We start from the raw sequence: 14,390 nt of genomic DNA on the forward strand, positions 1-14,390 counted from the left end.
CAAGTCTGTTTTTTTATTATAATGTCCATGGTATTTTCCTCTTTTCACAACCATATTATCAGCTTCAAGGTTAAAAAACAAAAAGCAGGCAAGTCCACAGGATGATCTTAGCCATGGGATTTTATTTGATTCAAACATTTCTTTTCCATCCACTTCCTGTCTGTATTTGAAAGTATTTCAGGAAACAAAACTGACATGCACAAAGAGCATTCAGTGAAAGGAAGACAAAAGGGAGAGGCAACAAATATCAGGCAAGTGAAGGAAGCTAACAGTGTTCTTCTCTCAGTGAACCCACATAAACCAAGTAAAACACACGTTAACAAGTGTCCCAAAATGATGCCTTGCTTGCGTGAAGGAAAGAACTAATGTTAAGCACAAAATACTCCTTATGGTTTGTTCTCATTAAGTGACATGACAGGTTACACTGTTTTGGAAGAAAACAGGACCTCTGTTCTGTGCACCAGTCAATGTACATTTAAGAGACTAAAAAACACAAACTACACTTTTGAAAATCCATTCAGGAATCCCATTTTTCTATCATTCCCTTAAATATACCATTTGTTGACACGTTAATAACTTTCTGAAAGTTTCCTCTGAAAAGCAAAATAGTAGCCCAAATTTTTGAAAAAAATCTACACTAAAGTTTGTATCACATGAGTTTCTCACTCAGTTACTGCTGGTTTTCATTAGAAGGTGAAGGGAATGTTTAAGATTGGTCAAATAACATGAAGATTCTGTTGACATGTTTTCTGCCTCTGTGTGTATATGCTGCTCTTTAAAGGAACATTTTCATAAATCTTGGTTGTCCTAAAGATTGTGGCCAAATAACTTTGAAGGACACAGAATTTATTTCACTGAAGCACAACTGATTTAAAGTAAGAACCTTTACAAATTCACTTTTTGGACATTCTGTAGCTGTAAACCACACACACCAATTTCTTTTCAGAAAAAGAAGGAATTTATTTCACTATGGATAGTTGCAAGGGAGGGAAAAAGAAAAGTCAAAATAAGCAGGATGATTATTTCTCAATCTAATCTCAGAGTATCCCAATATCTACCCTCAATAAGCAGGATGATTATTTCCCAATCTAATCTCAGAGTACCCCAACATCTACCCCCCTTTTTTGTGATGTGTCATCTGCAGATCTATTTTTTTATGCATCCATAATTCTAGTGTTGATCAGCACTGACCGGATTTTGTAACTTGCCCAAAAATTGTCTTAAAGCTTTACAGAAATAATGATTTTAATTGACAGAATTTCACAGGATACACCAGCACAAGACTTAGGGCCACCTGAATTTTAACTGACTGGAAGGAAAGGCAGTTTCTGTGGTTTGGGATATTGAAGTTCCTTTACAAACTGTCATGTGTAGTCCTGTCCCACACATGCTAAAACTTTATCAGTTTCAGTGGAGTAAAGACCAGCCTAGCTGTTCTGAACAACCCTTTCTCCACCTCTCTGTAACCTCCTAAATTATACTGACAGATGCAAAACAACACCAGTGCAAACTGCAGAAGTCTGCACATTTCACAAATACCCAACTTAGCAACAAACTGTGCTCACAGAGCGGTCACAAAGAAACCTGGTACCTTCAAGGGAAACTCACTTTATGAATTTTTGTATTTGATCATCTTTGTTCAACGTACATTTAACATTCCGTTCTGATGAAGTGTTATTAATTAGTCATCAGCAATTTCAGTAGACGACTGGCTCTGTCTGTAAAAATAAAATGCACCTATGCATTTGTGACACTTACAGCCAGGGTTAAGGGTAGGTCTGCATTTTCCTGAAGGTTGCATTGGTAATAGTAAGCCGGGTCAGCCTTGCTCCATAGTAATCTATGATGTAGCTGGAGCCATCGGAAGGTCCGACGATCTATGTGGGGGAAAGAATCAAGGCTTTTCAACATGAAGTGAAATATACACTTTGTGCATATGTCTCAATTACTGCTAATTTTCCCATCATAAAATTAGTCATGCTTAATTAGTCAAACAGAAACTAGATTTATTTTGAAGTTATGCTGTAGTTTAACTATTGTAGCGAGCGCTGTCTCAGAAGGTACATTTCCCTGGGGCTTCTAATCAACCAAATTGCAGAGCCAGGTGCTGGTACTGGGTTAAGCTGAAAAGGATTTGAGGCAAAAAAATCAGGCTAACAAATGAGTGGGCTCCAAACCACTTTTCTTCAACAAAGGAGGGTAGGCAGGAGAGAATTAGCTTGATGACAAATATCTTTGAAATAGTGTGCAGGTAAGGAGTGGAGAGAAGGAGAGAAGATCATGGCTTTTTTGTTCTGGAAATGCTAAATTGATGTGGGGTCACCAGGGAGATGAATAAGGAGACATGAAAGGTACTCTCAACTGTGTCTGTAAGTGATCTGAGGCAAGACCACTTAAACAGCATAGAAAGGAATTTGAGAATGCATATGCTTTAAAAGATGTATACACAAAGATGGTATTTTTCTATAAACCCATATAAATTATTTCCATATCCACAGTGTGCTTTAAGTTCATCATTGGCCATTTGTAATTCATGCTAAATGGCTGCACTGTAGAATAAGACAATTTGGAAGTTTCATGATGTCACAAGACGTCACCCCAGCCACAGCTCTAAGGTGACACAGGACTTGTATTTGGAGGAGAAAAGGAAGAAAAGAACTGGCAATGTCTCCTCTCCTGCACACTGCATGGACAGCCCAGATGATGGGCTCCAGCAGCATAAAGCAAATGCAGAACTTCAGGATTCTAGGAACACCAGGACATCTCATGCAAAGTCCAACACTGCATCCCATAAAGAGCTCACAGGTTTTGACAAAGTGAATTTATGGTGCCATCGCTTCCAAGGTATTAATTACATGTATTTATAGATGGCTAATAGAATTTTTAATTCAAACAACCAATATATTGATTACAACATCAATCTACAGAGCTAAAATAAAGGCCTTGGTTTTTCAATGCATAAAGGTTCTCAAGACTAGAATGCTAACAAAGAATTAGGAATCAAATCAAAGCTTTGGAAACACAGTTGTATCTTGTTTTGAAACTGACTTACCTGCATTGAGATAAGTATGAAATCAATTAGGCTACCAATTCCACAAAATCCTACAGTGCAGAATTTTAACAAACCTAAAAAGGGAAAATAAAATTTAATTGTAGCTTTAAGCCAGTCACTATGAAGTTCATGGGTTTCTGGTGGCAATCACATCCCAACTCTCTCCACATCCCACAATATTTATACACACACACACACAGAAACAGCCCTAAAGTTAAAGAACTTCATTTATCAGGAATTATTAATATTTCTAACATCCTGAGTACACTTCAAATATGCTAAATATTAACTTTTTTTTTTAACAAATATTCTTAAACAAGGAAAGGCAAAAGTTGATAAGTCACTGGAAATTATCCTTTCTCTGATTGAGGCACATAGAGAAAAAATCACAGCTGGGGCTGCAAAATTTACTTATGAATAGAAACAGACTTTCTACCACCTTCTGAGTTGCAGCACATACTGATTTGATTTTTATAACACATTACTTTGGACAACCATCCTTTGTACCATTTTTATATTTTTGCTGAAACAGGAATTTATTTTCAATATAAACATACATATATATATAAACACTTTTTAACTGGTATGCAAAAATGTTGGGTTTTATACGAATAAATGAAAGATTAATAGAAAATCTATGGGAACAGCAACTAGATAAATGTTTCATTGGAAGTTGCCATGTAAGGCAGACTTAGTTTGGAAAATGCCTTCAGAAGGAGGCTGTGTTAGAATTTTTATATTGTTTTAATACCAGTAGTTTCTTGAACAATTAATATAATGCAATGAGTACTATCTATATTGCAACACTTCTGCTGAGCTAGATGAACATCTAGGTTATTTTGAGAATGAGATACTCCTTGTGAAGACTTGTGTGCCTTTACCCAGGCATAGACAGGATGAAGAAGAAAGTGTATCTGTTGCATCTAAGTAAGTTGTAGGTTATGTTGTACAGGGAAAACAGTTCCCTGCTAAAAAACATATCCTTACTGTGCTTACAGGGGCCAGCATGCTTCTGAGGCAAGAGAGCAGCAGGTTGGTGACATCAGCCAGTGTGGCATCCCAGAGCAGCTCTTCCCCAAAAGTCGAGCTGTGCTGCACAGAACCTGCCAGTAAAACCAGGCAGCTGCTTCCCAAAGGATGAGCCTGCACTCAGCCAAACACCTGATGCTCTCCTGTCCTTCACCTCCTCCTTTGTGCTCCCCACCTCCCTCAGAAGCAGCAACCTGTCCCACATACCACCTGTTCTCCCCCATGCCCTGTTCAGGAGGCTGCACATGGAGGAGAGCAGAGGAGGAAGTGCCTGCAGCTGCAGGGAGAGCAGCCCATTGTCTGGGTGTAGCTCCCACAGCTGACAAGATGAAACTAGCCTGATTTATAAACTCCAGGCAACAGTTTATAATCTCTCTATGGAACATCACAGTAGTCAGAGAGACAGGGAAAAACACCTAACAACCAAAAAGATGAAAGAGTAGTAGCAGGATTGTCATTCAGTTTATCAGAAGAAAAGCCAATGTGCATATCACAACTAAAGTGCCCCTTACATGTGCAAAAACCAAGTATATCATTGTTTAAAACAATTTGTTCCCAGTGGCTGAGACTTGCAGCAGCCAGACACAGCCTGGCTAACAGTACTGGCAGTAGTATAACAAAATGTAAGGGGAACAGACAGCTAAAGAAATGCCAGCCTTGGGAAACAACAGCTAAGATGATTAAATTACGTCAGACTCTGGTGAACAGTCTGCTTTGTTATTACCTGCACAGAGTTTAGTCATTCAGAATATTTATTTGGGATGCACTTCATACCATCTCCTCTCAAGCTCTGGTCCTGAACCTTATTGCCAGATGGCGTTTCAGGAACCCAGCAGTTCTCTTCCCATTGCTGGTTCCAGCAGCAGCTCCTTGAGGAACCGACTGCACCATTAAGCTACTGGATATACAAAAACTGTTCCTGTACCTGGCATATATTTCTGGAGTGCAGCATAAAGTTAAATTTTTTTCTTCCTCCTCACTTCCCTCCCCTCAAGCAGATCACACTGAGAAAATAAACTGCTCTAAAGCATGGAGGGAAAAAACAGTGCTCTTACACCATAGCAACTGATCGTTTAGTTCACAGTGTGAGGGAGAGGAAGAGGTTGCATTCCTGATTCCTTCATAGTCAATAGCTTGTTTGTATTTTTGTGCTCTTTAAGCAACAGAGAAGGAAAAAAAAATAAACCAAAGAGCATTTACAGGCCTCATTATGCTTGCAGAACAGATTTCAATTCTATTACCTTTCTTACCCATTTTTTGCCAAGACATGGATGACCTTGAAAAACCTCAACCAAGCACTGTCAAAGAATCCAATGCATTGATTGTATTGATTTTTACTTTTTTCTTCTCTTTTCTACTCTTACCTATTTGCTTTTGTCTTCTTTACCTTTCAAAATCTTGAAAACTTTACTTTAAGATTTTTATTTTAAGTCTTTTAGCCTTGGTTACTGGATATAGTATATTCCAGCAGGGTTAACAAGCATGAGCTATTAAAAATTCCTAGATAAGAATGGGGGATTTATAAATCTATATTATTACAACATAATACAAAGTAATTACTGCAAATTATTATTCCAAATCCAATGGTATAACAAAAAAATGCACATTATTAGCCACTTCCAAAAAAGTACCATTTTGTGAAACAGACAGACAGTCAAGTGCTAATAATAGAATCTCAGGGAAAAAAGACACAGAAGTTAACACCAAATTATCAAGGAAAATATGTTATTACAAAAAAAGCGCGTTTGCATTTAATGGGCAGAAACTCAGAGTTCCTAGCTGAAGTGACAGTAACATATATAGCTTTTTCCAATTCATTGTTCCATGCTATCTAGACTTAAATTAACTCTATTTGTCCAGCTGAGAAACAAAGCCAGTAAAAGCAGTTCTAACATAGTCAAGTATTTCCATTATTTAAAAGCCTATGACACCATCACCCTGGGAATCAGGTCCTAAAAACACTAACCAGAGGTAGGTGTCATTAAACGCCTTAGCTTTTGCAGAACAGTTTTAATACTATAAGATATCTTGAAGGTATGCATTTGCCAGAATAAATTCCATATCCCAAAACACTAAGTTTAATGTAAACTTTGTCCAGTATTTTCCTGGTAAAATTAAGTATCATTTAAGTAGCTGGCACACAAGTCAAAGCCACTTCAGTTTCAGTGCCTCAAAAAGAATGCTGGGGTAAACATCAATTTGTCACCACTCCAACAGAATAGCAGGATTTTATCTTACTTGACAATAATTCTAGTTGGGAATATTAGAACTGTGACTGTCAGCCTTCATTACTCAAAATATAAGTATACACAGAAAACTCAGTCCTAACAATAAGCTTTACCTCAAATTAAAATAAATAAACTTACCTAAAGCAGGATAGCCTAGATAAAATCTATCTGCTCCCAACCATCCAAGAAATAAGGACAGCGCTACTGCCACTTTGTAGGAGTATCCATTTCTGACAAGAGAAAGAAGTAATGTAGACAACGACTGCAAAAAAAATATTCACTCATAATTCTAAGAATTAAAGTAGTGACTCATTTGCCTGATGCTTCGGTTTTAAAATGAAACCCACAGACTTGTTATTTATCTTCAATTATGGACACAGAATTGATAATGTTAAGCTTTCAAAGTGGGTAGGCTTCCTCTAAAAGCAACCTCAGCTGTTGCAACTCAAGTATGCTCTTGCAGAATACATATTCTTCTGAAACTAAATCATCATTTCTCATCAAGAGAGACAAAATTCAGTTGCTGATACAACCCCAGTTTTACAGAGCACTTCCTGAGAGTTCAGCCCTACTAAGACAGCTGTAGAAAGCTAAGAGGTGTGTGCACACTGTCTGTAGGCATTAGTCTCACACACAGCCAAATTGAGAGGAACAGGATAGACAGATGAGATGCCAGCAGAGACAGTAACTGCAATGAGATCTGAAAGAGAAATGAACCATGGCCACTGGTTGAAGAAGCTACAGAAAGGAATCAACAAAAAGGGTAAGTCATGTATCCATTTCTTACACTCTAAAAGCACAAACTCACACATGAAAAGAACTGTTGATGGTAGAAAGATGCACAGTGGTAGAGAGGTACCTGAAAGTTAAGTATCCCACAGTCATACAAAATACACAGGTACAACAGACTTTTGCAGATTTATACTAATTGGCACCATTCTTTGCAGAATCATATAATCATTCTGGTTGGAAAAGACGTTCAAGAGCATCAAGTCCAATCATAACTTAACTCTACCATTAATCCAGCTCGACAAAGTCCAGTGCTTAAACCATGTCACTCCCCAACACGTCTATACATCTTTTAAACACCTCCAAGGATGATGATTCAACCACCTCCTTGGGCAGCCTGTGCCAGTGTTTAGTTACCCTTTCTGCCAAGTGCTGGCACTTCTTGCCAACAGCTGGAGTGATGTGGCCACCTCAACCACCTGTAACTTTAAGTCATTGCTCATGTGAACTTAACACTAATAAGGGAGCTAGAAACATACAGCTATCAATCCTGGGACCTGCTGCATCCTCTGCTGCATCAGCCAGCAGCTAGCTGCTCAACAGAAAAGCAAACCTAAATGGAATTAGAACTGAAAAAATATTCAATAATTCACTGTTTGGCTACGTGCACTACTATGTGCCAGCAATTACTTAATAAGCCCAAATTAAACTCTTGGTTGACAGTTGAATAAAACATAAGTTTCACAAAGAGAGCAGCTAAGAAAGGTCCAAGCACCTTTATTAAGCACTTTCAATGCCAAATAAAGATCTACCTTTTTGCTTATCATCTAGATTTACTGACTTTAAAACTTAATGGCAACATTAACTGATTAAATCATGACTTTTACCTCAATATTTGTTACTTAGCATCTATTAGCAACACAGAACATACTGGGCTTTCTTGAAACCTAATGTAACATAAATTATCATCTTTAGAACTGTCTTTTTTTTTCACTGTAAAGAACAACAATGGTTTTATTTAAAAGTTGAAGTAAACTGTTGGAAATTGTGTATCAACTACAAAGTGCCAGCAACCCTCCAAGGACACTAAAGCATAAAAAGAGCTCTTACATAAAACGTGGGAACACAATTCAGTTTGAGAACAAAAGCAGGAACAAATTGAGCACGGGCCTATGCATCGAGATGCTTTTAAAAGCAGAGAACTCTGTGATCTAATCAGCATCAAAGTGACAGGCAGAAGAAATCTAAGAGGAGATGGAAACATGTCAACATTGCAACAAGGCTGCGTCCACTCTAGTGTTTCCTTTGCCTTACTCACTCAGAGATAAATATATACACTGAAGACTCAACCAACATAATAATAATGCATCCCAGGCACCTAAAGGAGTTTCTACTTTTTTTTCCTTCATACATCTTTGCCAGCTGCCATATTAAAAACTTCTTCCCACTCTTCCACATCAGCTGATGACATGCAGGTACTGCTGCAGGTCACAGTGCTTTCCGTGTTCTTTCAGAGTTTCCTAGCACTGCTCAAAGACCTGTCCACACTGAACTTCAGAGGCTACCATCTGATGGACTCCTTGCTTAGAATGGAAATACCTGAGCAATGGACGTGTCAAGTCTTCAGAATCAGGGCCCACATGTATTAAGCAAAACACATAGCAGAGTATCAACTTCGGGAATTCTGGAATTTGGCAAAAAATCTACCTCCAGAACATCATTTGGCTTTGCCAAACCAAAGCAATCCTGACTCGTAGGAGTTCTTTGCTGGAGCAACCTTATCAGCACTTACCAGCTTTCCCCTAAACTTGAACACATCCACTTATCCAAACATAGAACATCTCCTGGTCTTGTTCTAAAATAACTGGATCCCAGAACTGTTACCTGGACTGTTGTTATATTATAGTTTTGGCTAAGGACAACTTGCTGATTTGCCCCTCCCAAAAGCTAGGGCTTTAGATTAAATTGCTGTCCCTAAAATAGGACAATCCTGGTACAAGAAGACTCCTTCTCAACCAGTTTTCTGATTAAATGATGTGCAGTTATTTCTACCAAAAGACAGTTACATTTTCCATCAAAACTCAGATAAAATGCTGGAAAAATCTCCAAAAAGCAGTAGCAGTAGAAAGGGCAGGCTCTTGTAATATCAAGCTAAAGATTCCTGCTTAAAATCATCTTTCTAACACATAGGTAACATTCAAAATGCCTCATAAAAGGCTCATATAACGATTAGTGATTAGACCACTTTTTAAATAAGTGTACATATGAAGGATGGTAGTATTAATCTTGCTGCCATTTTTAACTGGCTTTGGGGCTTTATCAAGGGCAGGCTTGCATAACTCTTTCCACATTCACTGTTGTATTTTACTAGAGTTTTCAGCCAGCCCACAAAGGGTCCTCTACCCTTTCTGCCTTACTAGCAGTCATGGACTGGAAAAGCCCCAGCAAGTCCTTTTGATAGCATAACCGTTGATTATTTCATCATAAATAATAGTCACAATCAAGGAACACACATCATAAAAAGGATAACATTCTTCTGTCTATATAGATTTGGTTTTGTTATTCATAAATGTAAAGAAACACTACATTTAAAAAACATTTCCAGAAAATACATTACACCAAAAATACACATAAACAAAAAACTCCAAACATAAGAATTACTGTCTACTCCAAAGAGGAAACAATTTGATTAAACTAGTACAGCTCATCTTATTCTCAGTCCCCACCACAGATGGGACTGAAACACAATTGTTTCTGGACAAAAATGTGACTGAAGTCTAGTTTGCTAGCATTTAAATTTGATTAGATGTAATAATATGTTTTCTTCAATTTGCTGAGCTTTGACTGTTGAGAAGACTAAACACAGAGAAAATATTTATGAAACTAAGAGGCAGAGCTGTACTTCTGAGTTAGGCAAATTATTGAGCAGTAAGCATCAGATCAGAGTTATTTGCCCACTAGTGTGATAAGGAATACCCGGGGAATATTACTGGTGCTTTAATTTCTAAAGACTCCAGTAGGACAAAAGAAAAAGGCTCCTGCATGAATCCCACAAAAAGGAGAAACAAATGGTACTGACAGGTGTTCACTGATCATTAGCACTGGCCAGTCGGAACATTTATTGGTATCCAGAGCTCTCCATTGCTCACAACGTGCTTTAGAAAAACTAGGTCCATCATTTTCATGTTTCAGAAATGGGCTCTTAAAAGACACAGAGGACTTGATTAAATACAAACGGTGTTTAAAAATAGACAATGGTTCCTCTAAAAGAGATGTTTTTGAACTGGAAAGAGGCTTAAACTCCCCCACTACTCAAGAATAGTACAACTTTAGCTGCAGCTACTCTTTAAAGTGCCATGAACCAGCACTGCCACAGAACAGAGCAGCCCAGCTCTCCTTTCTCCACTCTTCTCCTTGAGCTGCCCTCCTCCTTGTGCTGGCACAAGCACCTCAAGTGACTGTTCTGTGACTCCAACTGGGGAGCTGAGCCAAGTTAGTTCAAGCCCAGCTCAGTCCCCTGTAATCAGCAGGGTATGTCAGGGGAAGAGAGGGAGAGGTGTCCCCAGACAGCTCCTCTAGGAGCTGTGCAGATTTCAAGCATATGTGAAATGTAGCCTTGGCATTTGGGGCAAACTGTTGCCAGGGCAAAGTACTTTAAGTAAAGCAAAGGGAAAATACACCAACATAACAAAGAAAAATATGCTCATGGCAGAGAAAGATTTACTTATAAACATGCACATTTTAGACAATTAAGTACTGGGCAACATGTATGATTCTACCTTACTTCTCCTTTTCCTTCTGAGAACACATCACACAATTTTAGAAAAAAAATTGCATGTAGAATACAAAGAAAAATTATGCCAAAAAGAGGCGTGTACTTACACATTGCGACATGCAATAGGCTTGAAAAATCCAACTTCACGTCCTGTAAAGACTTTTTCTATGCCAAGATGATCTTTGCAAGTTATATTTGGTGCTGGCAGACACTGAACTGAGGAGAAAAAATTATCTTAAATTAAGCAGTAACCAAGAGGGTACTGCAGCATTTTTCTGACAAGACACATGTGAAATAAACCAATTAGGTTCTCCTGTGCAACAGTCTTGATACAAAGCACAGTATACACTTTTAAAAATGTAGTTTTTAAGCCAGTCCTGTGACTACCTTGTCTTTTCCCATTACCCATATTAAGCAAAATATACAAACTCTAATCCTGTTTTAATTTCGATCCTGGCTCCATTATGAGTCAATAGGAAATCTGAACCTGACATACAAAAAACATTTTCATCATGGGAACAGCCAAATATCGGAACAAGATGCCCAAAGAGGTGGTGCCATCACCACCCTTGGAGGTTTTCAAGATCTGACTGCACCAAAGCCTGATCAACCTGGTCTGAATTCAGTTGTCAACACTGCTTTGAGCAGGAGGTTGGACTATATGATTTCCTGAGGTCTTTTTCAACCCAAATTATTATTTTATTCTAAACTGAAGCTTGACTCTTAGGAGAAACAAAGTTGAAATCACAGCAAGAAGTGATATCTACTTAAAGTCTGAAATGTATTACCAGAATATTAGTCACTCTCTAATGAGAAGGCTGTTGTTTTAAGGGGAAAATTCTAGTCCTTTACTACTTTCTATCAGTTTTCAGTATTTGTTGAGTCTTGTTGGTTGGGTCCAACAAAACAGCAAGATGGGTTCAACATTTCTTTCAGACTTCCTAATCACTCTGACAGGCAAGAAGACTGGGACTTGGATTATTTAATATCTATCCATATTATATAGGGACCAAAAACCAAACCAAAACAGAAATTCAGACCATCAGTATCCATAATATCAGTAACGACCAAAACATATGAGCTATGTCTGGACTTAACTGCTATAAAGTCCTACATGGATGTTACTCATCACTGTGCCTAATCTAAGACAATCAGAAAAAACCGACAGGTTTTTCTTGCAAAAAACATTAAGCAAAGCAAGCAGTGCTTTCTTTATTTAGAAGAAACCCACAGCAGTTTAAATATATTGATATAGGAAAGACCACAGGTTTCCTGTCAATGTCACGCCAGTAAGACTTGAAATCTGCTACTCAATGAGGCTACTTGGATGCTTTGAATTAAACCCGAATTTGTTTGGGTGATGGATCCCAGAAAGATGTTTAAAAATGGTCGTGCTTCAAGCATGATCCAGAAGGTTCAACTTTTGTATTACTTAGACAATACTGAAATAGGAAGTGACTCAAATACTGCGGCAACAATCTAAAAACTGCAATGTGTGTAAAATATTCAATATAGGCACAGAAAACAACATTAATTAATTTAGCAGCTTTCCCCTCTCTGAAGCTTATCTCCTGTTCAAATATATAGTGTATTAAATACCATCACCTGGTAACTGTCAGACAACTAACAATTTGAGTTGTGATCAATCCCAAACTCCAGAATATTCTTTTTGCTCACTGACTGGACATTAATAATCAGGGACATGATGTCATAAATTATGTAAATGGCTAAATAACTTAAAAAATAATCCATTTTGGACGGTATTTTCATCCAGCTGCTGAAGTACTTGGAAAACCTTCACTATCCCCAAGCATCCCAGTGAAGAAAATTATTCAACATTTATGGAAAACAAAATAAGAAAGACAAGAAGCACTCACACGTATTTTAAACATGACTGCAAAGAAAGCAAAACCATTGTGCCATTGGCTAGCACAGAGGCTATTTATTTCAATGTCTGAAAACATCAGAAAAGCTAAAGATATGTAGTTAACCAAGTGATCAACTTTCGCATTTTTCTGTTGTGCTTCAAAGTACATCAGAACTTCACTTTGAAATAAGGGCTTTCAAACCAGAGCCTCATGGCCCCAAACACTCCTGATGATGGAAGGAACCATGCTTCCTTAATTATTTTTTTTTTAAATAGAAGATTTTGAAGGCTGTCATGTCACATGTCAATTCTGCTAATAATTATATGAAAAATCAGCAAGACAGAAATTGTTTGTTTTAATCACAATAGCACAGGACAGAGCCTAGAAGATATAATATACATGGAAGAGATTTACCAGAGGCCTCACTTACAAACGTACCAATCAGAGACAATGTGTTTATTAATTTTTAGTAAAGCATCCAATCCACACAAGTGTTTTAGGGTTTCATACTAATTATACTGTTAATCCCACGTTTTATAAAGCTCATCTAGCAGACACACAAATGCATAAATTGAACACTTCCTTGGAAAATGTAGCTACTGTCAATATCTGTTGGAAGTTAGAAATCCTTACCATATGCTGTGTGATTTGTACAATTCATTGGTTCTTGTGTACTATTGTCTATTTTGGGCTCATCGCACATATATGTTCAGGTAATTGAGGAAAAAAATTTTTATTTGAAACACTACAAAAGGTTTAACTCATTTATTCCACCCTCTCTAAACCCTGAGGACTTAAGATGCAACTTGATGTCACTTTTACTTCCTACCCATCCCCCAAAATAGGAAGAGCACATTACTATACAGAAAAACTGCTAATCCGATTTAATACACCAATATATATCACATAAGCTCTGTGTTTAATTAGTGCTGCAGTCAGCACTACCTAAAGGAACTACAATATTTATCAGTCACGACCTCTGTATTTGAAGGCAACAAGGTAGCACACCTAATCTAGTCTTCCTATTTCAGTTTCCAGAGTAACTTTAAATGGAGGCATTTGGTTGAAAAGATTAAATCTACAGTAACATACAAAATTCAAAGAACACCTCAAAATGAACATCTGGAACTTCAGGACTCTGAACTCGAAAAAACCTGAGCAGGAACATATTTCCAGAGGTCTGAACTCCCCACAGCCAAGCAGGAGAAGAGTTAACTTTTTTAAAAGATTTGCTTTCTTGACACTTTTGATCTGCAGCCCCATCAATATCCGTCAGCTACCATCAACAACTAATTTCTGGGGAAGGCCTGAGGCGCCTTTGGAGAGGCAGGAGCCTCGCAACTGGAGTCCTGCACCTGCGTCCTGCTCCTCCGGACCGTGGGGAGGAAGACCCAGTATTTTCCAGAGCCACCGCGTCTCCCTCGGCTGTCTTGCAAAAAAACCCAACAAAACCGAGAAGGTGGAGGGGCGGGGGAGAAGGGTTTCTCGCCCCATGGGGTTTTCTCTTTGAAAGCGATCCCACAAGCCTGCATACAGGCCGCACCACCCCAAAAAAGAGGCCCACGCTGCTGCAGACGTTCCCTCTCCCGCTCCTTCCAGCCCAGACCCCTCGGGGCTCCTGACCTGAGCCTTTCCCTGACACCCGAGGGACCCCTCCCTGCCAGGTACCTCACGCCCTCCGCTCCCCCATCCCCTCCACCCGAGGGGCC

The 14,390-nt window shown here is 38.5% G+C and overlaps 1 protein-coding gene across 1 annotated transcript; it reads right to left on the bottom strand.

The window, feature by feature from the left end:
- Nucleotides 1-1,766: 1,766 nt before the first annotated feature.
- On the bottom strand, nucleotides 1,767-13,384 carry TM2D1 (TM2 domain containing 1). Its single transcript, XM_010007956.1, has 5 exons — nucleotides 13,315-13,384; nucleotides 10,921-11,029; nucleotides 6,448-6,539; nucleotides 3,053-3,126; nucleotides 1,767-1,877 (listed from the first exon to the last, which is right to left on the bottom strand). The coding sequence occupies exons 1-5, from the start codon at nucleotides 13,382-13,384 to the stop codon at nucleotides 1,767-1,769; spliced, it is 456 nt and encodes a 151-aa protein (XP_010006258.1).
- Between the last annotated feature and the right edge of the window lie 1,006 nt (nucleotides 13,385-14,390).

The sequence above is a fragment of the Chaetura pelagica genome, unplaced genomic scaffold, assembly GCF_000747805.2.
Source record: "Chaetura pelagica isolate M959 unplaced genomic scaffold, ChaPel_1.0 scaffold212, whole genome shotgun sequence".
NCBI lineage: Eukaryota > Metazoa > Chordata > Aves > Apodiformes > Apodidae > Chaetura > Chaetura pelagica.